This window comes from Caretta caretta, chromosome 4 (genome assembly GCF_965140235.1).
Source record: "Caretta caretta isolate rCarCar2 chromosome 4, rCarCar1.hap1, whole genome shotgun sequence".
Classification (NCBI taxonomy): Eukaryota; Metazoa; Chordata; order Testudines; family Cheloniidae; genus Caretta; species Caretta caretta.
Window position 1 is genome coordinate 40029244 of NC_134209.1, and position 25625 is coordinate 40054868.

The window sequence follows — 25625 nt, forward strand, 5'->3', positions numbered from 1 at the left end:
GAATATATCAATAATAAAACAAATTTATTGCAATACATGACAGGATCTTATTTCCTTGCATTACTTCGATCTACGTTAGTAGGATGCCCCCCTGGTTTAGGTGGGGATAAGTAATAAAAAGAGAACAGAAAAACGGGGGAAGAGTGTGTCGTGGAGTGTAAGGAAGTCTAACAAAGTTCTGATTCATCCCATCCCTACTTTGATGCTTTTTTTTTTTAAAATATCAAATTTTTTCCAACCTCTCCCCCCCTCCTTTTTTTTTGTGTGCTCCCTGCTTTGCTGGTGCGCTAAGCAGGTGCTTAGTCTGCCTATTGGGTAATCCAGCCCTGCTCACCCCAGAAATGGATGGGAGCAACAATGTAGCAGCAGATCCTCCTACCACACCTGCATCCTGCTGCTGTGCAGGGTGTTCCTATGGAACAGGGCATTGAATTCCCCCCCCCCTTAAATCCTGCTCTGCCCCCCATGCTTCTGTGTTTCTTTCTTCATTTCTTTCATGGTTCTTTCTCACTTGCTTCTTTCCCTGGACTCCCTTTTCCCCTTTTGATTTCTCCTTCTAGTCTCTCAGCCCCAGGCTCATTCTTCTTTACACTCATCCAAGATTACCTTGTTCTGTAGGATTTGGAATGCTCCTGTGCTCTTATTAATGCTACCTAGCTGGAGGGATCAGTCAGCAGCTCTTAGCACTTATACAGTGATGAATATTTTTCTATGAAAATTTTCATTTCCAAAAATGTAGTTTAGCCTCTCTTCCCTCCCCACCCCGCACTTTCTCTCACTTTTAATCCTTAATAATAACCCTCAATCTAGGGCTGGCAAGTCAGGGAGGAAGACATACCTTGGAAGCTCTCCGGGAGGACCAGAGCTAAACTTGCAGTGAGTTGGTGAGCCACAACACCAGTGGTTGGGACAAGGGCTTGAAGCCCAGAAGGTGACGTTCCCCAGAGATGCGCAGCGGCTGAACGGGATATGGACTGGAGTAGGAAGTGGCCCAGGGAAGCTGACTGGAGGCTGACACCATATGAAGACAGATGAACAGCCGAACCATCCTTACGAGGTCCTGAGTCAGAAGCTGGTGGAGTAGGGTGGGCCTAGGTTTCCCTACCCCATCCAAACCGTAGCCACTGGGCAGGACAGGTGCCATATTGGACTGTGTCCACTAGACAGGAACCCCTGCACCGTCCTGATCACAAAGCTGTATTGTATGTTGGAGTTCTCAGAGGATGCAGGATGCATCCGCATATGAAATTTTCTGACTCTTGTAGTGTCACATCTACTGTGAATTCAGGATGGCTTGGCAAACCAACTGGGCAAGTTGTTCGTCTTGGATCAGGAGTGGTCTGTCAACACAACAATACTAAGGTCAATATTTCAATTAGGAGGAATCCCTTTTGTGGAATTATTTGCAACCTGTCAGAACAGGAAATGCTGCCTGCTCTGGGGCAGGCCACAGCCCCGAAAACATCTCATATGCATTTCTCTGTCCCAGGGACAAGGGCCTACTCTATGCTTCTCCTCTGGTTCTGCTGATTCCCAAGGTCATTTCCAAGCTGAAGCAAGAGCAAGGCAAAATGATATTCATTGTGTCAGCCTGAGCAAGGCAGCCAGACTTGCACAGATTGTCCATCAGGGAACTCTTACCTTGTCTTTAGGCAAGGGCTTGATATCCTAGAATCATGGGGCAGATGTTGCACCTGAATCTTCAGTTGTTACACCTCATGGTCTGGTTCTTCAGTGGCTAAACCTAGTGGAGGGACACTGTTTGTCCAGAAAGGCCTACTTAATAATAGGGAACTAATCCGCAAGGGCTACTTACCTTAGTGGAAGTATTTCTCTATCTGAGCAGCTAGCTATGGTATATTTCCTATGCAATCTATGATTCAAAAGATTTTGGACTATTACACTTAAGAGTCAGGTTTGGTGATCAGTTCTATCAAAGTGCACCTGGCTGCAATTTGTTTTGTTCTCATGTAATGGGTAGGATGGTATTCTCTAACCCTGTGTTCACCAGGTTTCTTAAAGGCCTAGAAAGACTGTTCACATCTATCAGAGGTCCTACTCCACAGTGGGATTTGAACTTCGTTTTGTCAGCCTTTATGGATCCCCCTTTCAAACCATTAGCCACCTGTTGGTTGCTTCACCTTTCAGGAAAGGTGGCCTTTCTAATAGCCATCTCTTCAGCAAGAGGAGTAGGGGAACTACATGCTCTAGTTACAGACCCTCCATACACTTTATATATATATATATATATATACTTTTTTTTACAAGGACAAGGTGCAGCTTAGGCAGCATCCTAAGTTTCTCTTCAAAGTAGTATCTGACTTCCACCTCAGCCAATCTATCTGTATACTGGTCTTCTATCCAAAATCACATGATCATAAAGATATCCAATAGCTCCATGCTTTGGATGTTCACTAAGCATTAGTTTTGTTTTTGTTTTTAATCTGGAAAGAACAAAGCCTTGTTGGATCTCTTCCCAGCTGTTGGTCTCCTGAATGGAACAAATGAGAGGACATTCTGTAACCACATACTTTCCAAGTAGATCACCAGCTGTATTGTCATGTACTACAAAATCATGGGTATTCAACAAGAGCACACTCAGCCTCTGTAGCATATGTGGGTCATGTCCCTATCATGGACATCCGAGGAGCAGCAACATGGTCTTCAGTCCACACCTATCATAGACATGAATGAGGATACTACAGTCTGTCCCTATATTAACTATTTACCTAACATTGTCTCCATTCATAGAATCACAAAAATGTAGGACTGGAAGGGACCTCAGTTGGTCATCTAGTCCAGTCCCCTGCACTGATGCAGGACTAAGTATTATCTAGACTAACCCTGACAGGTGTTTGTCTAATCTGCTCTTTAAAACCTCCAATGACAAAGATTCCATAACCTCCCTAGGTAATTTGTTCCAGTGTTTAACTACCCTGATAGTTAGGAAGTTTTCCTTAATGTCTAACCTCAAACTCCCTTGCTTCAATTTAAGCCTATTACTTCTTGTCCTGTCCTCAGGGGCTAGGGAGACAAATTTATTGCCCTACTCTTTATAACAAATGTTTATGTACTTAAAAGACTGTTATGTCCCCTCTCAGTGTTCTCTTCTCCAGACCAAAAAAAATGGGTTTGTTTACAACTTTTCCTGTAGGCCATGTTTTCTAGACCTATAATAATTTTTTGTTGCTCTCCTCTGGACTTTGTCCAATATGTCCACTTCTTTTCCAAAGTGTGGTGCCCAGAACTGTACACAGTGCTCCAGTTGAGGCTTTATCAGTGCCGAGTAGAGTGGAAGAATTACTATTTGTATCTTGCTAATACATACCATAAAAGGAAAAAAGCCAACATCATTTTGGGAACAGTTTTACATTGTTGACTCATTGAGTTTGTGATCCACTGTCACTCCCAAATTATTTTTCTGAAGTATTCCTTCCAAGGCAGTCATTTCCCATTTTGCACTTGTGCAACTGATTATTCCTTCCTAAGGGAGAACTTTGCATTTGTCCTTTATTGAATTTTATCCTGTTTATTTCAGACCATTTCTCTGGTTTGTCATGATCATTTTAAATTCTAATCCTGTCCTCCTAAGCACTTGCAACCCCTCCCAGCTTGGTATCACCCACAAAAGTGTACACTCTATGCCATTATCCAACCCATTTATGAAAATATTGAATAAAACTAGACCCAGGACAGGTCCCTGTGGGACCCCACTTAATATGCTCTTCCAGCTTGATTGTGAACCATTGATAACTACTCGGAGTACGGTTTTCCAACTAGTTGTGCATCCCCCTTCTAGTTGGTTCATCTTGGCTATATTTCCCTAGTTTGTTTATGAGAAGATCATGTGAGACTGTATCAAAAGCTTTACTAAAGTCAAGATATACCACATCTACTGCTTGTCCCAACCACAAGGCTTATTTACCACATTCTCTGTCTTCAGGATCATTTACATTGTTCTTGCTATCATCAGCATTTGAAAAGTGTATATAGAGTAGGAGGAAACCTGGCACATTTCTGACGTTGGATTGTCACAAGCCACTTCTAAAATTCTACATCTGTCTTTTTTTAAGCTTAAAATAAGAGAGGGAAAAACAAAATAAGCTCACCACAGTCACACAGTTTAAAGTATACAACATATATTCATATACTGATTTTTATTAATACAATGCCTATTTTTGTAACAGCCACACTTTAAAAAAGACAGTTTATTCAACAACCATACATTTTCTATACATAACTTCCTTATAGACAGAAATTGTACATGAACAACGAGAAAGACTTTACAATACACACATATAATATACAAGCACAAAGTTACTATGCTCAGCTTTTTGTAGCCAGTCTGAACTCCCCCAGCTGAGTTGTGTTAGTATATCTTCATACTTGTGTGGATTTAGAACCTTAAATCAGGACATTTGAGGCAAAAAATGAAAATGGACATTTTGTGTGCATCACATTACATATACTGAACTAGGAGAAGGGTGGGGTTTTTTTTGTTTGTTTGTTTTTAAATTTTGCTGAAAAACAGGGCCTGTTCATAAATACAGGGACTTGGCATGTATGAGCAGTGACTTAAGGTCTGGTCCAGAAATCAGTGGGACTTTTTCCTTTGATGTCAATGGGCTTTGGATCCTGCCCTTGCTGAGAAGGGCATATGTGACACTGGAATTGCAAGTTACTATATTTTTATAATTTTCTAATATAAAAGAGTAATGGTTTCTTTAAATGACTTCTGCATTCACCTTTGGAGTGAAGTTCTTGAGGTTAATGCAAAAGATGTCTTAATAGGGGGTCACAATAATGCAAAATGTCTCCATCTTGTACACATTTCTGCCCCGCACACTACAGCTCTGAGTTGGCTTGTTTTGTGTGACCGAGTCAAGGCTCATTGTTGACTCATTTAGTCTGTGATCCACTATAACTCCCAAATTCTTTTTTCTGCAGTAGTCCTTCCAAGGCCATCATTTCCCATTTTGTATTCACGTTACCTAGTTTCTCGTCTGTCACAAAAGACTCTGGCTGGTGATGTGACAAAATGGGTCACAAATTCATGAAAGCAAACCTATATTGCAGTATGCACATTTTTATGCATCTTGAAATATGATTTCACTCAAACATTGTTGCCGCTCTGCCAAACAAAGCCATTTAAACATATTGAGATTTTTATAAAGTCAGCTCTCATATCCTAGACATTTTACAAAATTTTAATATTCATTGCACAAATTCTAACCATTGCCCTAAAATACCCCAAATCAATCTCCCATGTCCAGCTTTACCCACCCATAAGATCACCCTTTCTCCTAATGCCTGCAGAAAGAGAGAGGCATTGCAGTGTGCCTGGAAAGTTAATAAATGTCCAGAGCTGTGGCAATTCTAGGATTTGGTAAAAGATCTGTTTATAGAGCAACAGGAACTCTATCAGCAGGAATTGTTCATTTAAAGAGAGATTGTGAGAGAATTAGATGCATTTTAGAAATGAATTTTACTTTTTAAATCCTGAATTTCTAGTGTATATGAATACCTGGCAGAAGCTGAGCACATATCAAACATCTGTAGCATGTTTTGCTCCTAAAGAACCTCTGAGCCAGATTCTTATCTCAATTATTCCAGTTTAAATCCTGAATAACGCCACTGCAATCAGTGTAGTTATCCTAGACCTCAGTGGAGTAACTGAGATCAGAATTTGGCCTTCTATTCTTAAGGGATAGTTTGGTGATGGGTTTTCTTCCATTGGGGAAATTGTCACCTTTTTATCCTAGGAAAAATGGCACAAATATTTTTTTCATTGTTTTGTTTATCTGTTTTAGGTAACAGAAAACATTACAGCATGGCATACTGACCTTTCTGCTTTGAATTTTTTCTTCTTTATTTGTGTATATTAGTTAAAAATCTCTAGGAGAAATCTTGACCCCACTGAAATCAATGCCAAAGCTTCCATTGACTTCCGTGGAGCCAGGACTTCTCCCTTAGCTACCAGAACAGTGAGCTATAGTACATTCACCTAAGCTAATCCAAAAAATACACCTCAGAAAGATATTTGTTGTTACTGCCACATCTGAGATGACGATTCTGGTTAAACTCAGTAGCAATATTCTCATTTTAATTAAATATCATATAATGTATTCTATTAAGAAGCTGATGGTTCCATTATAATCTTTTTTAAAGACGTTTTCAGCTGTAGACTTTTCCTGACATTTACAATTTATCTTGTACAATTACACAATTGAAAACAAATAGTGTTTTTTTAAAGTTACCAAACATACTTGTACAAATAAAAAATATATAAAGTACACCTATTCATGTTTATAAACAAACTCCAAAGTTTCCTGACGTGTAATATCCATTGTGTCCTTTCTCTGAATTATTGTATTCTGCTTCAGCATAAGATTGTATTTATTCTTAATCATACTTCTGTGTCACAAAACCCTTTAGTCTTTTATTAAAAAAACTTTTGGTCTTGCGTGATAGAAGTGCTGTATGATTAAAAATAGATACTATGTATATTATAGAAAAGATTCTGTATATTATAGAAAAGAACTGTATTTGTTCCAGTTCACCCCAGATGTGTATTAGGTGGATATGGATCTAAACTCTGTCACACACTAATACTTCTGGACTATACAACCATTCTTGTTAAAGAAAAATGGGAAAATTCTGATATTAAAACCATTAAGGGGTTATGTTGGTGGTTAAGTGTGTTGATAATGTGGCAGTTAGCCTGAACAGTGATAATACTGGATTCTCTAATGATTTCCTAACATGCTGTTGTCTCATCCGCCTTGTCTAAGTATCAGAAGTTTTAGAAATTTCCCTTGCTGCCCAGCGACAATAGGAGTGCCACGTTAAAGATTCAGGATTGGCAAATTTATGGTCTGATCTCCAAGGTTCAGAGTGTCTCTTAAATGGTGCTGAGTGCCCTCAACCCCTGTTGGGCAAAATCCTGAAACTTTTACTCAGTTCTTATTCAAGCAATTAGACTTTGCAGTCTTCAGTGGCAGTTTGCCTGACTAAGGACAGGGTAAAAACTGGATACAGATTTCAAAATTTGGCCCAGTGACTTCAGTGGAAAATGAGGGTGAACAGAAGCTCTCAAGAGGTGCTCAGCTCCTTGGGCTTTTACCACAGTAGGTAATTATTAAAAAGAATACTTTTTAATCTAATATAAAATTTAGGATGCTTAGATTTTTGTTTCATATTCACAAACAAGCTTCCAAAAATGTGATCACAAGATTTCTACATGCACCCATAAGAATGCACATTATTGAAGGAAATGTATATTTGGAAAACTATGGTCTATGAGGACAAATTTCAAAACACTGGGATCTTGTTTTTTGCCTGTACAATTTGCAGGTGCAAGTGGCTGCAGGCTCCCTGTACAAAATTTGTTAGTACAATCTAACTGGAGCTATCAGGTATTTAGACATTGAAATGATTTATTCTGTTTTTTGGGTGCAGAAAGAGAGCCCCAATAAAGGCTGGATTCCAAAGTAAGCCCTTAGAGTTCAATGAACAACACTGCAATTCTCTGAAGCACCATGGAGATCTTGATGATGGTTATTTTTTTCATATGCCATAAACCTCACACACTCATCTCAAATGACTGTTGGAATCACGTTCCCAGTGTAAAGAGCCCTACCCAAATGGATTAGGATTAAGCTACCATTCATCCGTGACTCAGGCTTTAATCTGGAGTTCAAGTTTTGAGTTTGGAGTCAATTATGTCAAAATCCTGTGAACTGTTTTTAGGACAAAATGATGGAAAAAACTGGCAAGATGACATGATCTCAAAGGAGTTCTCTTTTATCTTGAATCAAAATATAATACGTGGGGTCAAAATCTTGCAAGAAAAAGCTGCTTGTGTGAGAGAATGGCCATATCTGAACCTGCACTGAAATACATCCTTTATAGTTTGGGATTCAACCCAAACCAAAACTGAGTTTGTATCTGGGGACAGAGCAAGCAAACTATTTATTACAATCACTGTTTTGCTTTTGCAGGAAAACAGATATCTGACCATAAGCTTCAGTTGTCTGAATTTAATTATGTATACTAGTTGGCCGACAGTCAAAATGAATACAAATGCAGTTATGTCTTTTTATGTCTGTCTAGTAAGGCATTATTTTAGCTGTGCCTTACTGAGGAAGTGGCTCTTCCTACTTCAGCGGGTGAGCACTGATCCATGTTTAACAAAGATCTCTTGATACAGACTATGTTTTGTGACCTTCACTTTGAGGTTGCAGTCTGGTGTAGCTACTGAAAGACACTGCAACTGTGGGTCAAGTAAATCCTACTTGCAGCACACAGGGTGGTTGGTATTCCTGCATGTGCAGGGGCCAGAACAAAGCCTATGAACCACTTAAGCCCTATTTGGGGTTTGAGTTAGTCTTAAGTGTATTTAAGTGGCGCACAGAGCTGAATCCCATCCACCTTGACTTCAATAGGATCACCCACATGAGTTTGTGTAACAGCAGACTGGATTTGGAACTTATCAGGACTTGATACAAAAGGAATTTTTAACCCAATCTTATGTAACTTTCCTCCTGTAGAATTCACAAATAATATAAAAATTCAGTACAGTTTGAACTATAGTTATTTTGAAGCTGCCTGGTTACATTTCAGTCAGTAAAACTTAAATATCAGCAAGTCCGCTATAGGTCTGCATTTGATCCTAATACAGGAGCAAGAGTTTTATGTTGTATTGTTTTAAATAATTCTTACAAACATTTCTATGTACAAGATGCCACTGTGTTTTTCCTACTCATGTAAACAGACGTCTTATAGTTCCTCTTTTTTTCCAAAGTACAAACGTAAGCAGGGCCAGTAAGTCGTATGGTATTTACAACCAGGTTCATCGACTGAATCTTGACTGCCATCCTGTAGCTTGGATATGGTTCTAAGATAGAATAGCATTGTCTCTTTCATGTACAATACTGCTCTTTTCACACTCATCACAAATTTACCCAGCGCCTTAAGAATACTCATCCACTGATGTATAGGGTGAGCTGATAAAACTCGAGGTTGTAGAGGTGGTTTTGGAATTCCTGCGTGAACAGCCATTAAAGCTTGTGTCCCGCGAAGCAGCTCTTTTCTTACGGGTGGACTTGGAATGATCTCCATCATTGGGGTCAAACACTACTGTTGTGCTAGACTCCATTCTGGATACCGTGTACAAGCTACTTTGTCTGGTGGGATGAAACCTGGCTGCCTTGAGCTCCAGCTCATCATAGCTGGACACCTCAATAAATGGGCACCAACGGAATGCTCTCTTGAAACCGGCTCGGAATCTGAAAGGAAAGATACTTCTTTGAAAGCATTCATAGGCAATGCGTAGGGGGTCATGCAGGGTGAAGTGCTCCTCCCCCACATATTTCTGCTCAGCCTTCCAGTGGAGAGGGAGAGGGGTTCTGTACTTCTACTGCACCTGCCCCCTGGCACCTGTTCCTGGCAGCCAGGTCTGGGCAGGGCGCAGAAGGGAAGGGACAGAGTCATGTCTCATGCTGGCTGAGTGTGGCCACTCCAGGTCACTGCCTCTGTGCAGCGCAGCAGCTGCCTGAGAGACAGCCTGGCTGGAAGGTGGCAGCTGCCTGCCTCCTCTGCTACCCACCCGGGTTTCTGGCTTGCTCAGCTCCTGTCCCTGGTAGCCTGACCTGGGCGGGAGTGGAGGGGGTAGGCTGCTGCCTCCCTAGCCAGGTTCTCTCTCAAGCTCTTGATGGCTTTAATTCAGTAATACTAATGGAATCACTGAAAAATTAGCAGGTATCAGCTGTGAAGAGGTGTAATGGCACATATTCTGAATAGTATTTATTTAGACCCTGATCCTGCAATCTGATCCAGGCAAGGTAACTCATGCCCATAAAGAGTCCCTTAAACAGTCGTGGCGTGATTTTTCAAAAGGGTAAGCACCCACAAATCCCAGGGAAGTCAACTGCAAATGCAGCCCCCTTGAAAATAAGATCCTAGGAGTGTATGTGACTTTTTTCCCCCCAGTATCTCCAACTACATATGCTTCAGTACTGAGTAATAAGGCTATGAACATTCATTTTATCATCCGATTCAGACTGCAATGTATAATAAAAATATTGTGATGTGATCAATAATACTACAATAAAAGCTTTATTTTACATTGCATTCTGACCCCCACCTCGTAAAGTCATGCTATACATATCTTTGGAGTAATGATTAGTTAGTGGTGTATGCCGCAATCTATATGTTTGCTAACAGCAAAGCAACCTTAATTTACATTTGGTGTATTTTAAACAATTAGGGCCTGGTTCTGCAAGCCCTGACAAGTGCAACTTCCATTGATGTTCTTACGTGTTCTGCATGTGGAACGTGGCAGGCGGACTAAGCCCCCCCTCCACCCCAAGGCTAAATTTTGCTCTTACATTTGTCAATGCCACAAGTGTTTATTGGAAGAATAGTATTAGCATGGAACAGAAACCTGAAGGAGGCTTTTACCTCACATGAGATATATATATTTTTTTCTCTCATTGGGAATCTTTACTAATGAAGTGAAAATTACTCTGTCTCTTTCACATTTAAATCATTTATATTCTGGCTAAGCTCTCACACACCCAATAGTTTCATAATTCTCTCTTACCTCTTATTAAGGCAGCAGTAGATAATGGGATTGTACATTGTGGAGCTCATGGCTAGCCAAAAGCTGGCTAGGTAGATTTGCTGAATATATTTCCACCGATTTAAGTGTTGGTAGATCCCAGTAACTATGAAATAAATGTGGTAGGGCAACCAGCAGATTGCAAATGTCAACACAACGACAATCATCATTTTTACCACCTGAAAGAAGGAAGCAATAAGGCCATTTTATAATATATGTTATCTTGCGTCACACCTAGTACAAAGGTGTCCACATCACAAGCACCACTGCGGCTAGCACCAATTGGACCTCTTCTTGATCATCTCCCTGTTAAAGTTAGTGAAGTTGTAGCAGGGATGAACATTTTTTAACAGCATTTTTGTTTTTAATCTGAATTTCCTGTGTCTCCATTTTTCTCTGGAGAACAGCATCCTCCTCAATAATTGAACTTGGTACCAAAAATTGAAAAAAAATTAGTGACTGAAGCTTGGACTTGTTCAATATTATCATTTCCCTAGGTCATTAGCCATAGACTACGGTTATCCTATTTTCCATTTAGCCACCCCTGCATGGCCTTTATTGCCCCAAAGTCCGTTGTAGAGAAGAGACTCCTCTCTAACTGCTAAACAACTATATCCCTAGGTCCTTGATGGGAGTTGAGTGATCAGTGACCCTCAGGGAATGCCCACCAGAAGCAATCTCCATTCTTAATTTAGTTTCAGATGGCGTACATCCAGAAGTATGACAGGCTGGTGATCTTCATCATCTTCCCTGGTTTTGTGTGGCATCACAGTCCCCAAATCACAATAAAAGACAAACGAAGAGAAGCTTTGGTCAGTGTGAAAGGCAAGGAGAGAAAGTCTTGCAAGACAGAGGAAGTAAGCATTAAACAAAAGTGTTTCTAGCTGCCATCTTGCCCGCTTCAGCTACAGATATTGCTAGACCAGTCATTCTCAACACACAATGTCAGAAATAAGCATGGTAGATTTTATTTTGTGTGTATAAAATGAAAACTAGCCTGAATAGACTTATACTGTACATCTGTTGGCCATGTATATGTATGCATGTTACAAGCAGAACTGGTATTACCACCTATATTTAGGGTTGCCTGTCACTTCCCATTATAAAAACCCTGTTTCCAGTTGCTTTCAACTTTTTGCCAAACTTTAAGCACAAGAGCTGAAATTTTCCATGTCAAGTATCTCTCTCATGCTGTTTTTTTTTTTTTTTTTTTAAAGCTTTAGCTAAACCTGTTCAACCTTAATCTGGCCCTGTGGTACATATGGATGATGGTACAGATTGTAATTACATGAATACATGCTCATGTTTTTCACACACAAGTTACTTTTCATTAAATTTCTGCTACCAGATTCAGTGGGCTAATAGAAATATTGTGTTTGAAACAATCATAGTTCAGACTGGGTTATATTTCACTCTTTTTTTTTTTTTTGTGGACATACTTTCCAGCTGTTCATCGGTGATGAAACTACTCCTGCAACTATAAATTGTACTGCTAGAAGACTTGGTGCATACTTGCACCATATGTTAGCATTGAATCCCCTGATTTTCAGAAGGGCCTCCAGTTTTGCATCCACATTTTTGTGCAGGTTAGGAACTGTTATCATTTTGAACTTGCAGGCATATTTCATAGCACTTAAATGTTTAATTACTTGTAACCAAAATTAGTCAGATAAAAACCTGATACAACAAATATTTTAATAAAATTACCCCTGAAAATACTTACCAGTGGAACAAAATAGGTGGAAAATAGGAGGCTGCTAATGAAAATCAGACCCCAATTCTTTATAGTCTAAAAAGTCAGTTTAGCATGTTATGCAAACAATCCATCTATACAGTGCTTGAGAAACTGAAGCAGCAGAGCCTTTCAGTAATGTATTTGGTTTAAACTGGCTGCACACTGATTCTCATACCCTGGAGCTGCAGGAATTGCTACAACAGTAACATTACAGGTTACCAATTCTGGCATCACTAAAATGTGTTAGCCCCACAATTTCCAGAGAAAGTAGCCTTTCTCTTTCTAACACCTAAGCTGTTACAAAAGCAGGTTAATGTGTAGACACTTAAAGGGCAAGTCAAGCCACTCTAGAGGAGTTGCTGATTTAAAAGATCATCTGAAGGTCTCCCGAAGAAACACAAATAAGCCAGTGAATGCAGGGTCAGCTTAACCTGTTGCTGTCTCTGCCTTGAGTTTGGTATATGAAAATTTTGCACAAGCACTGTGGCAGGGGAGAAATTATTGAAGTGAATTGCTTAGATGGCTGTACTGGACTTGTACAAAGTTGACTTGTTTAGATGGCTAACATTCTTTCTGTTTAGTCTGCTACAGTGAAGTTGCGCACCACAGGAAAGTCAGGCAATGAAGCACATCACAATGTGATTATATGGAGCTTTCTTGGTGTAATGATTTCAGATGCACAAATTTGTTCTTAATGAAAAACAAAACTACTATGATAGAGGTCTATAAAATCATAACTGATGTGGAGAAAGTAAATAAGGAAGTGTTCTTTACTCCTTCTCATAACACAAGAACTAGGGGCCACCAAATGAAATTAATAGCAAGTTTAAAACAAACAAAAAAGGAAGTATTTTTTTTCGCACAGTCAACCTGTAGAACTCCTTGCCAGCGGATGTTGTGAAGGTCAAGACAATAACAGGATTAAAAAAAGAACTAGATAAATTCATGGAGGATAGGTCCATCAATAGCTATTAGCCAGGATGGGCAGGGATGGTGTTCTTAGCTTCTGTTTTCCAGAAGCTGGGAATGGGTGACAGGGGATGGATCACTTGATGATTACCTGTTCTGTTCATTCCCTCTGGGGCACCTGGCATTGGCCACTGTCAAAAGACAGGGTACTGGTCTAGATGGACCTTTGGTCTGACCCAGTAGGGCCATTCTTATGTTCTACTTGAATGTGATAAGGCATAGCTCAGTGGTTTGAAGCATTGGCCTGCTAAACCCAGGGTTGTGAGTTCAATCCTTGAGGGGGCCATTTAGGGAGCTGGGGCAAAAATTGGGGATTGGTCCGGCTTTGGACAAGGGGTGGGTTGGACTAGATGACCTTCTGAGGTCCCTTCCAACCCTGATATTCTATGATAAAAAACCAAATGTAATCCACTGTAACTCATTATGTGAATCCATTCAGTCCTCTTGCTCTATCCAAATATTATTAGATGTAAGTGTTTCTCTCCTTAACAGTAACTGGTAGCTAACAAATAGGATCTACATTCATCGTTTATAAATACAAAATTTTGTATCAGTTTGACTCAGTTTAATGAAAAGTCCTGAAAAGAAGAAACTCTGGCACAAGCTCCAGAAAAGAGTTAAGCTACAGCACAAGAAGGAGAATGAAACGGTACTTGTACCAAATTTCTCCCAATCTCCAGATTATACCTACACTAGAAATTTTAGCAAAAAAACCCCTTCTGGTGTTATTGCTCATTCAGCTCTGGAGAAGAAAGCATCTTAATAATTTTGTTATTTGAATTGTATAGAGTGCATCTAGCAATACAGAAATCAGTTTATTTTCTTTTTTTAATATGTATGTTTTGCTCTTTTTTGATATACTGCCATTTTCAGCTGCTTTTTTCCTTTGTTCCATGTTGTGTTACATTCATTAATGAACGATTGCCATTTGTGCAGATGGAAAAGATTTTTATGAAGCAAGCAAGCCAGGGAAGTACATGACTTTTCATTTCTACATAATCTCTTGACCAGACCCTCAACCCTATTCTAGCTGCTATGTGCTGTCCTGCCACCATAAATCACTAAGAAACCAGTGGGTCCAGCTACTGGTGGCTTCCACCACTGTAGACTCCTAGCTGTTGAAACAGTCCCTGGGCTGGAGGGCAGTCGGGTATGCTTTGAGCAATCATGAGGTTGTGAGTAGAGCTGGTAGGAAAATGTTTTTTGTTTTTTTTTCCTCATGAAAAATGTTAATTTTTTCCCCCCATTTTTCTCAAAAATTTCTGCTGAAAAATTTCCACATTTTGGTGAAACATCAAAACCTGAAAACCTTTCAATTTTGGGGTGTTTGGTTGTTTTTTTTTTTTGGATGAAGTTTCCAATTTGTCTGCAGAAAGCAGACACTCTCAGTGAAAAATTCTCTTTAGTTGAAAACCCAGTTTTACATTGAAAAACAGTTCAACCAGCCTTAGCTGCAAGCCATGTTTACTTTACCTCCCTCAGCTGCTCTGACTGTATCTCCACCACACCTGAGTATCTAACTCTTTAACTCTTGTGAGATATCTGCATAAAGACAATGTGAATATTGCAGGATTTCCTATAAAGAAATTTTCCACATTTGTTATATTACTTAGGGCTGATCTTGCAGATCCTCATGTAGGAACAGGATTTTATAATTGTACTATAAGAATAGAGGTACAACTGTATGTCTTGATTTCATTTTACCAGCCACCCCATTTGAATAGCAGAAAGGAATTACTCTCTGGGACATTGGTAGAAATGCATCTGACAGACTGCCAGTGTCTGTACTGATGTTAAGGCAGGGACAGACCAGAACAATCCTTATGACTGATTCTGGTCACCCTTTTGTTTTAGGATAAGTTATAATGTCTACTATGGTTTCCTATATGTATTATAAATTAAGCACTCTAATTAAATATACATTTCTTTGTTTTAAGGTTTAGTAAGTAAGAGACAGGATCTTGTATTGTGTCTATGTTAAGGAGATTCAAAATAAACTGACACTGTTTGTATTCTCAAAGGTCTCTGTAAAAGACTGTTTGTGTGAATGAGGAATATATGCATCAGGAAAAGATAAGGTGTGAAGGCCATTGTTATAGCCAGATGGTCAAGGAAGAAGGAGTGAAGAGACTTAAGGACACCAGAGAATCATCAACGCGCATCCATAATGAAGGAAGGGCAGATTGACGACCCTGAGGTGAAAGCTGGTACCCCTAAAGACAGGACAATTGATTAAATCAGAACCAGGACAGGATAACCCTCTTGGAGGTGTATTGGAATGCTTACGTCAAAAGATACACCAATTAAGAAGTAACTGGTCACAGACTGACACAGCAAAATCCATAGACTTCAACAGAGAAAAAAGACTATGAGAACAGGGTGCTTGGCTGTGGGACTTTGGGTTTGTCTTGCCACACTCCAGGAGTATCAGATCACAACCGACAGAGCCCTGCTCCCCTCTGCAACCAATCTGGCTGGCCACTAGATTGATCCAGACTCTGGACTGGTAACTATAAACATCAACTGGCAGGTGTGTGTGTGAGACTGAAAAGCATATGCTAACTGTTGTATTCTCAATAAATGCGGCGTGCTGCCTTCTCCCCTATAAAGATCCTGTGTGCTTCTTATAAGTATAACACTCAGTCAGGAGAGTAATCCTTACTCATGCAAGGAGTCCCGTTGGATTACTCTCATGAGTGAAGCCTTACAGGACCGTCCCTGTCTGATGAATCAAATAAAGATTTTATTTAAGGGCAATCCTCGACTATTTATACAGATTTCTCACTCAACATGGAGATTATATAAAAATGATTTAGATTGTGTACTTTGCAGCCTTGCTTACTTCTTAAATCCTTTCCTCACACAAGTTGCAATTTCTCATTAATCAGCGGTGTGCAATACAGCAAAGGAAAGAGTCAGCTGAAATGTAGTATATCAAAAAGAACAAAATATGCTTATCTAGTGTGGGCAAGGGTACTTATGGGAGTGAGACTTTGCAGGATCCCCTGCCTTGTGAAATATTTGATGCTATTTTAAAAATGAATGGGAACTAAAGGATTCTGCTAAATTCACAAAGAACAGCAGCGATGTTTGGTTTGTTGTATTATTATTATTTATTATTTTTATTTTGCACACATGGGAAGGGTTAGCCCAGGATGGCTAGACAAATTAGTCTGGCTGATTCAGATGTAACATACGGCATGGCTACACTATAAACTTAAGTCGACCATATGTTAGGTCGACTTATAGCCAGTGCAGGAATTATGTGGTGGTTCATGTTCACACTGCCCTTCTGTCTATGGTGTGCATCCTCACCAGGGAGAGCTTCCACCAATTTAAGAGAGACAGTGTGAGGGGCTGAGAGCCAGGGCTGCTCTCAGTTCTTTGTTCAGCTCCCTGCTGGGAGCCCGGCTGGCCCCTGGCCTCCTCAGTTCTCCGTTGTGAACGGGGCAGCCACGTTTGGGCTTCTCGGTTCCCTGCTTCCCACCCAGAAAGGGACAGGTGCCTGGACACTGGGTGCGGATCTCCCTGCTGGGAACCCGGCTGCTACCCCAGGCTCTCGGCTCCCCATTCCCCACTGGGAGCTTGGCTACCACCCTGGGCTTCTCAGCTCTCTGCACTTTGCTGAGCTATTCAGTATACTTCGAACAAGATTCTTAGGCAGGTCAAAATCCTCCTCTCCAAACTGCACTGCATCATTTTATTGCCTTTTTGTTGCAAACCTGATCCTATTGTTTCTACAAGGTGAATGGGATGGGATTCTGATCTCATTTGCACCATACTGTGAAACTTCATCAGCTTCAGTGGAGTTACAAAGATGGAAGTAAGAATCAGGCCCAGTTATTAAAGACCATATCTCTGTAAGTATATCTTCATTTATCCATTCATGGATTGTTTAGCTAGAATAAAGTGATAAAATTGCAACATGCATCTTAAGGTTTGTAAGTAAGTGGATACTTTAAAGTAAAACTAAATCAAGTGTGGCTTTGCTTTTGATTTTTGCCTTGTTATAGCTATATATTAGAACCTTCTCATTGTTACTGATATTTTTCCCACAATGATTTTCTGAAAGATGAAACCTGTGCCATTTAAGATATTAAGAGACTATAAATTTTGATGTCCTATCTCCCTATATAATAGACAGTTTTCGCTCTTGAAGTACTATAGTATACTTAGCAATCAACCTTTCTTTTGTTTCATCTTTACACTTAACAACCCAGAAGGAAAATTCTTTTGTAATCTGATAAAGTGTATTATTAATGAGATTTCTCATACCCAGAGAAGGTTAAAAGGAACCTCTGTTACAAAGTGATGAGACTTTTGTCTTTGGTTATGAAAACCAAAAGGTATGTGTCCTGCATGTTCCCTAAATCAAAGAATCATAGCACTTAGATGGAAAACACCTACTAGATCATCAAATCAATTCTCCTTGAAGGGAAGAAATTAATCCACTCTAGAAATGTTGCCACATTTTTAATTATGCTTGATTTTGCCATTTTAGTTTCTTTTACCATTGCAAACCCTACCCAAAGACAAATTGCTAACTGTACACAATAGCCTGCATTCTTTAATATTTCTCTCTCTCTCTCTCTCTCTCTCTCTCTCTCTCTCTCTCTCACACACACCCACCCACAGAGAGAGACAGGAGTACTTTTAGTGACAGCTGGTTGGTACCGATGACTATATTAAGTTCTTGGAGTATTATTAAGGCACCAATAAGTATGTGTTTCTTCCCTTAACTATGTCTCGTTCCATCTTGCTGACTATCTCTTTTTAGGGATAAGGAGAAGGGAAAATACAGCAGCAAATGCAGATTCTTTTCTCTGTCCTCCTACTGTTGTTCTCATTTCCTTTTTTCACTATCCCTTCCTCTCCTTCCACTTCCTTCCCCTGATTCCCAAGTCATTACCATCAGTGACTTACTCCCAGTGGTTGGTGCCTCTTCTCCCATTTCCCCATTGCTTGCTAACACTTGACCCTTCATACTCCGAACCCTTGGCTTGAACCTTCCATTCTCCTCACTAAGGCTAGATTGTGGCTTTGCCACAGCCCTCAGAAAGGGGCAGCAGTTAGTTGCATTGCTCCAGGGCAGACTGGAAGCCAGACGGTTACTCAGAGAGTCACAGTCTGGTTCCTGGTTCCTTCCTCCCTTCCCCCTCTTTAGGGGGAAATAATCTATCCGCCCTATACCAGGTTACTTCCACTCACATGCTGGCTGAGCTGCCTTGGCAGGCATGTTTGGGGAGTGAAGCCCAGGCTCTGCCCATTCCCCACCCGTGGCTACCATATGCTATGCTCTGGGTAGCAAGCCAAAGAAAAAAGGGGGTGTCATTACACCCCTTTCTGCCATGCACTTTGCAGGTAGGATGGACCACAATCTGACCCGTTTTAGATAATTAGCATTTGAGGCCATAATCATTACTGGTGTAACTCTACTGATGTCAATAGACTTATGCCACAGATGAGATGGTGCTTGAGAAGTCAAACACTGTTGGACATAATAAGGTTTACCATGACTTACTTTCAACACAATCATTCCTTTATTAGTCCACAGGCCACTTAGTGTCGGTTACATCCAAAATATCAATACAAGCCTATACATCCTTATATTCTGTACCCTAGCAACAATACAGTTATAAGTATTGGCTAAAATACCTACAACAGGTTCAGGCCTAGGTGACACCTTGCTATCATGGCGTACTCCAGAGTGGTAAGGAAAAGCTCTGCCGAAGAACCCCTAGAAAACTTTTCTTTTTATACTCTGTAACAAACAAGTGATAGCATTGCTGGTTATTGGGCCTACGCTAAAGTTAGCTGAAGCAGTTTAGGGCTGCATTCTGTTTTTCACCTTATTGAGCGTAGCCTATTTTTACCCAGCTACTGGACTAAGCATTTCTTTTCAAAACAAACTTATATACCTAATTATTTTACTGACCCTGGTACCTAATATACCATGTTTTCTGTATTTCTATTGCTCAGCGCAAACTTTAAATAACACTGGTATTTCCAGGACCACTACAAGTTTAACACAAACAATCCCTCTGTCTCATGATCGCATTCTTTTGGTCACATGGTTTGGGCTAATCAGTCATGCCAAAATCCAAACTCAGTTTAAAATGTATAATTCACTCAGTTAGTGTGGGCCTATATTCCTATAAACACTGAGACTTTTCACATAATTTTCACAAACCTAGTGATTTTGTTAACTTTTTAGTCTATATCAACAATGCTTTCATGATAATAGTAATGTACTCAGGATGGGAACAGTAAAGAATCACAAGGTTTGAAAGCACAGATAGTCTTTCAATCAGATAAGACAGGTGCCAATTTCCGCACTTCATAAGTTGTTTTGTTCTTCTGATTTATAAGCCACTTTCTGCCAGTTTTTTAAATAGCTATCTCTACATTTTATTTGAATAACCCAAAAATAAAAGTTTGTGATCAATTTTTTTGTTATTTAAATAGGAAACTTAAAAAAGCTAGGATCTTCTTGTAGACTGGTTTCACCATCAGCTATGCAACACTTCTGTTACTTAGTTTCATAAATTTGCAATAATCTCTTACAAACTGTGGTCTTTTTTACAAAGAAGCCAAAGCCATTTTGACATTTTTAGAAACAGATTTGGCTCCTGGCATTGTTATACTGCACTTCACTGATGTTGCTGGTCCTCTGGAATTAAAGCTGGTGATGTCTGAGTTTTGCCAAAAGAAAATTATCCAGTCTGACTCTTTATGAAATTCTGTCAAATAGAAAATGGACATAGAATTTCCTCCAGCCTTGATAATTTTCTGTTGGATTTTGCTTAAATGTCACAAACTTGGATTAATCCACAATATAAAGAGGGGGATGGGGGAACTCCAAATGGGCCTTCTGGAGTGGCATTGAGTAAGAAAAAAGCAGAAGGAATCATAGAATCATAGAATATCAGGGTTGGAAGGGACCTCAGGATGTCATCTAGTTCACCCCCTGCTCAAAGCAGGACCAATCCCCAACTAAATCATCCCAGCCAGGGCTTTGTCAAGCAGGACCTTAAAAACTTCTAAGGAAGGAGATTCCACCACCTCCCTAGGTAACACATTCTAGTGTTTCACCACCCTCCTAGTGAAAGTTTTTCCTAATATCCAACCTAAATCTCCCCCACTGAAACTTGAGACCATTACTCCTTGTTCTGTCATCTGCTACCACTGAGAACAGTCTAGATCCATCCTCTTTCGAAGCCCCTTTCAGGTAGTTGAAAGCAGCTATCAAATCCCCCCCCAGCATTCTTCCCTTCCGCACACTAAACAATCCCAGTTCCCTCAGCCTCTCCTCATAAGTCATGTGTTCCAGTCCCCTAATCATTTTTGTTGCCCTCCGCTGGACGTTTTCCAATTTTTCCACATCCTTCTTATAGTGTGGGGCCCAAAACTGGACACAGTACTCCAGATGAGGCCTCACCAATGTCGAATAGAGGGGAATGATCACGTCCCTCGATCTGCTGGCAATGCCCCTACTTATACATCCCAAAATGCCATTGGCCTTCTTGGCAACAAGGGCACACTGCTGACTCATATCCAGCTTCTCATTCACTGTAACCCCTAGGTCCTTTTCTGCAGAACTGCTGCCGAGCCATTCGGTCCCTAGTCTGTAACGGTGCATGGGATTCTTCCGTCCTAAGTGCAGGACTCTGCACTTGTCCTTGTTGAACCTCATCAGAATTCTTTTGGCCCAATCCTCTAATTTGTCTAGGCCCCTCTGTATCCTAACCCTACCCTTCAGTGTATCTGCCTCTCCTCCCAGTTTAGTGTCATCTGCAAACTTGCTGAGGGTGCAATCCACACCATCCTCCAGATCATTTATGAAGATATTGAACAAAACCGGCCCAAGGACCGACCCTTGGGGCACTCCACTTGATACCGGCTGCCAATCAGATATGGAGCCATTGATCACTACCCGTTGAGCCCGACAATCTAGCCAACTTTCTATGCACCTTATAGTCCATTCATCCAGCCCATACTTCTTTAACTTGCTGGCAAGAATACTGTGGGAGACCGTGTCAAAAGCTTTGCTAAAGTCAAGGAACAACATGTCCACTGCTTTTCCCTCATCCACAAAGCCAGTTATCTCATCACAGAAGGCAATTAGATTAGTCAGGCATGACTTGCCCTTGGTGAATCCATGCTGACTGTTCCTGATCACTTTCCCCTCCTCTAAGTGCTTCAGAATTGATTCCTTGAGGACCTGCTCCATGATTTTTCCAGGGACTGAGGTGAGGCTGACTGGCCTGTAGTTCCCAGGATCCTCCTCCTTCTCTTTTTTAAAGATGGGCACTACATTAGCCTTTTTCCAGTCGCCCAGGGCTTTCCCCGATCACCATGAGTTTTCAGAGATAATGGCCAATGGCTCTGCAATCACATCCGCCAACTTCTTTAGCACTCTTGGATGCAGCGCATATGACCCCATGGACTTGTGCTCATCCAGCTTTTCTGAATAGTCCCGAACCACTTCTTTCTCCACAGAGGGCTGGTCACCTCTTCCCCATGCTATGCTGCTCAGTGCAGTAGTCTGGGAGCTGACCTTGTTCGTGAAGACAGAGGCAAAAAAAGCATTGAGTACATTAGCTTTTTCCACATTCTCTGTCACTAGGTTGCCTCCCTCATTCAGTAAGGGGCCCACTCTTTCCTTGACTTTCTTCTTGTTGCTAACATACCTGAAGAAACCCTTCTTGTTACTCTTAACATCTCTTGCTAGCTGCAACTCCAGGTGTGATTTGGCCTTCCTGATTTTACTCCTGCATGCCCGAGCAATATATTTATACTCTTCCCTGGTCATTTGTCCAATCTTCCACTTCTTGTAAGCTTGTAAGCTTCTTTTTTGTGTTTAAAATCAGCAAGGATTTCACTGTTAAGCCAAGCTGGTCGCCTGCCATATTTACTATTCTTTCTACACATCGGAATCAGAAGCTAGAGATGTGAAATATCTATTAGGAAATCTAGTCCATCCCCTGCCGATGCAGGATTGTAGTGTATTGAGAGCTTTTCCTGTTTTTAAATGACTTAAGTGGGAACTGTGCGATGCTCCGCTAAGGTGGCTGCTTCATGATTTAGATCCATTAGACTTGCCTGCCTTTTTACATTAAAAATTAAATAGTAATCTTCTACCACTAAACTTCATATTTAACCCCCGATTATGTGCCAAATGTGTGTCTCTGAGTCAATGAGGGTGCATGGTGTGAAAGTGAATGTAGGATTTGGCTTTGGATCATTATGTCCACCTTCAAGTACTTGAAATAAAAAGAGAAAGTTCAACAGATAAGTTAACTGGATGCAAGAGGCCAAAGCATTCTTCTGCATCACCAAAGAGGAAATCACTTTTACCCAGTTCACAGAATTTATACTTGCTATTTCACAGATGGCAAAAGGTTACTGTTCCTGAGGGGAAAAAGTTACACTTGAATAGGTGTTTCACTCCTTGGCTGAAATTAAATCAGAAATCATTAGAGCAGTGGAAGAAATGCAGAGGCTTTCAGTATAGCCATTTTGGAGGAAAGTGCAGGGTTCATGACCTGGAAGATGGACTTAATTCAACAAAATTGCTCAGATTAAGGAAACCAAGGAGCTCAAAGAGGAGGAATCAGCCTCCAGTTTTATGAGTTACCAGAGCAAATAGTGGGAGAAGACCTTATAGCATTTATCTAATCATACCTAAGTACTAAGTTTTGAATGGCTCAGCAGAGGTGTGCGGGGAGGGAAGAAGACACAAGTTAAGTCCATTTTTTCCCAGTGCACCCATCAAAGCATCATCCATAATTTTGCTACTAGGACAAGGGAGAACTGGAGGGTGAACTCTAGCATTGCTGATAGTGCTAATCAGGTCAGAGGGGTCATGTCTAAGAGTATGTCTACACTGCAATCACAGGCTGTGATCACAGTTTCTGTAGACATTCCCAAGCTAGATTTAATCTAGATCACTGAAGCTGTGACAGCACGGGCTTCAGCACAAGCTAGCCACTCAAGAGACTTGTACAGGCCACGCATAATTCTGTTCTGCCACAGCTTCACTACTTCAGTACCTGAGCCAGCTAGATTAAAGCTAGCTCGGGTGTGTCTAAGGTGTGTCTACACTACGAAATTAGGTCAATTTTATAGAAGTCGATTTTTAGAAACCAATTTTATACAGCTGATTGCGTATGTCCACACTAAGTGCATTAAGTTGGCGGAGTGCTTCCTCACAACCGTGGCTAGCCTCAACTTACAGAGTGGCAGACAATGGTTTCATGCCTTCTTTCCCATGCAGACACCATACCACGGCAAGCATGGAGCCTGCTCAGCTCACCGTACGTCTCCTGGGTGCTGCTGGCAGATACGGTACTGCATTGCTACACAGCAGCAGCTCCTTGCCTTCGCAGCAGACAGTGCAGTTTCTTGGGTGCTCCTGGCAGACCTCGGTGAGGTTGATCAGGAGCGCCTGGATAGACATGGCTATCCTCCTCTTAGAGCACCAAATGGGAGCCAGAGACTCCAGGTCATTCATAGAATATCAGGGTTGGAAGGGACCTCAGGAGGTCATCTAGTCCAACCCCCTGCTCAAAGCAGGACCAATCTCCAATTTTTCCCCCAGATCCCTAAATGGCCCTTCAGGGATTGAACTCACAACCCTGGGTTTAGCAGGCCAATGCTCAAACCACTGAGCTATCCCTCCCCCATTCTCTTCTTTAAGTTTTGTCTCATGGAGATTCAATCCTGCCTGGAATATCATGCGATCTGGAGGCTTCTGCCTCAGGCTGCTCTCCCAGCCAGCAGCACCATGCGGTCGCACCTACCTCAGCCTACCCCTTGCTCCCATGGCTCAAGAAGCCTGTACAGTAGTAAGGAGCAGTTCAACTATAGGCTGAGCAAATGCAGAATGGTGGTAGAATGTGCCTTTGGATGTTTAAAAGCTCGCTGGTGCTGTTTGCTGACTACGTCAGACCTCAGCACAACCAACATTCTCATTGTTGCTGCTTGCTGTGTGCTCCATAATATCTGTGAGAGTAAGGGGGAGATGTTTATGGCAGGGTGGGAAGTTGAGGCAAATCACCTGGCATCCAATTTTGAGCAGCCAGATAGCAGGGTGATTAGAAGAGCACAGAAAGGCATGCTGCGCATCAGAGAGGCTTTGAAAACCAGTTTAATGACTGGCCTGGCTTCGGTGTGACTGTGTGTTTCTCCTTGATGCAAACCCACCCGCTTTGTTGATTTTAATTCCCTGTAAGCCAACCACCCTCCCCCCTTCGAAATAAAGTAACTATTGTTTTGAAACCATGCATTATTTCTCTATTAATTAAAAAAAAAGAGATAATGGACAAGGTAGCCCGGGTCGGGTGAGGGAGGAGGGAAGGACAAGGCCACATTGCTTATTATAGCCACACTAAAAATCAAACTCTTTGAATGACTGCCTTCTATTGCTTGGGCCATCCTCTGGAGTGGAGTGGCTGGGTGCCTGGAGCCTCCCATCCCCGCGTTCTTGGGCGTTTGGGTGAGAAGGCTATGGAATATGGGGAGGAGGGTAGGCGGTTATATAGTGGATGCAGCGGGGGTCTGTGCTCTTGTTGGTTATCCTGCAGCTCCAATAGATGTTTCATCATGTCCTTTTGCTCCCCTAACAGATGCTTCATCATGTCCATTTGCTCCCCCATTAGCCTCGGCATCGTGTCCTGCCTCCGCTCTTCGTGCTCACTTTATTTTTTCCTGGCCTCTGCCACTGAATGCCTCCATGCATTAAGCTGTGCCCTATCAGTGCGGGAGGACTGCATGAGCTTGGAAAACATGTCATCATGAGAGTGGTTTTTTTCACCTTCTAATCTGCAATAACTTCAGGGATGGAGTTGATAGGGGGAGCATAGAAACATTTTATGCTCTACGATTCTGGGGGGACTGCATGGTCACCTGTGCTGCTGAGTTCACCACGCTGTCCAAACAGGAAATGAAATTAAAAAGTTCCCAGGGCTTTTCCTGTGTACCTGGCTAGTGCATCGGAGTTCAAAGCGCTGTCTAGAGCGGTCACAGCGGAGCACTCTGGGATAGCTCCCGGAGGCCAATACCATTGATTTGCATCTGCACTAGCCCAAATTCGACCCAGCAAGGTCAATTTTAGCACTACTTCCCTCACCAGGGAGGAGTACAGAAGTCGATTTTAAGAGCCCTTTACATCAATGGAATGGGGTTGGTTGTGTGGACGCATTCATTTTAAAATTGACCTAATGCGGCTAAATTCGACCTAATCCTGTAATGGAGACCAGGGCTAAGTGACCTGCAATCCCATTGCCAAGCCCGGGCAAG

At 41.4% G+C, this 25625-nt stretch overlaps 1 protein-coding gene across 1 annotated transcript in view; it reads right to left on the reverse strand.

Annotated features, from left to right (window-relative positions):
• Positions 1-4122: 4122 nt before the first annotated feature.
• TACR3 (tachykinin receptor 3) overlaps positions 4123-25625 on the reverse strand; it is a 71293-nt gene continuing 49790 nt past the window's right edge. The window contains exons 4-5 of the mRNA XM_048847269.2: positions 10604-10800; positions 4123-9287 (exon numbers count right to left, since the gene is read on the reverse strand). Of these exons, the coding sequence (XP_048703226.1) occupies positions 8972-9287; positions 10604-10800 (513 nt within the window). The 3' untranslated portion in view covers positions 4123-8971. The remainder of the gene's footprint in view (positions 9288-10603; positions 10801-25625) is intronic.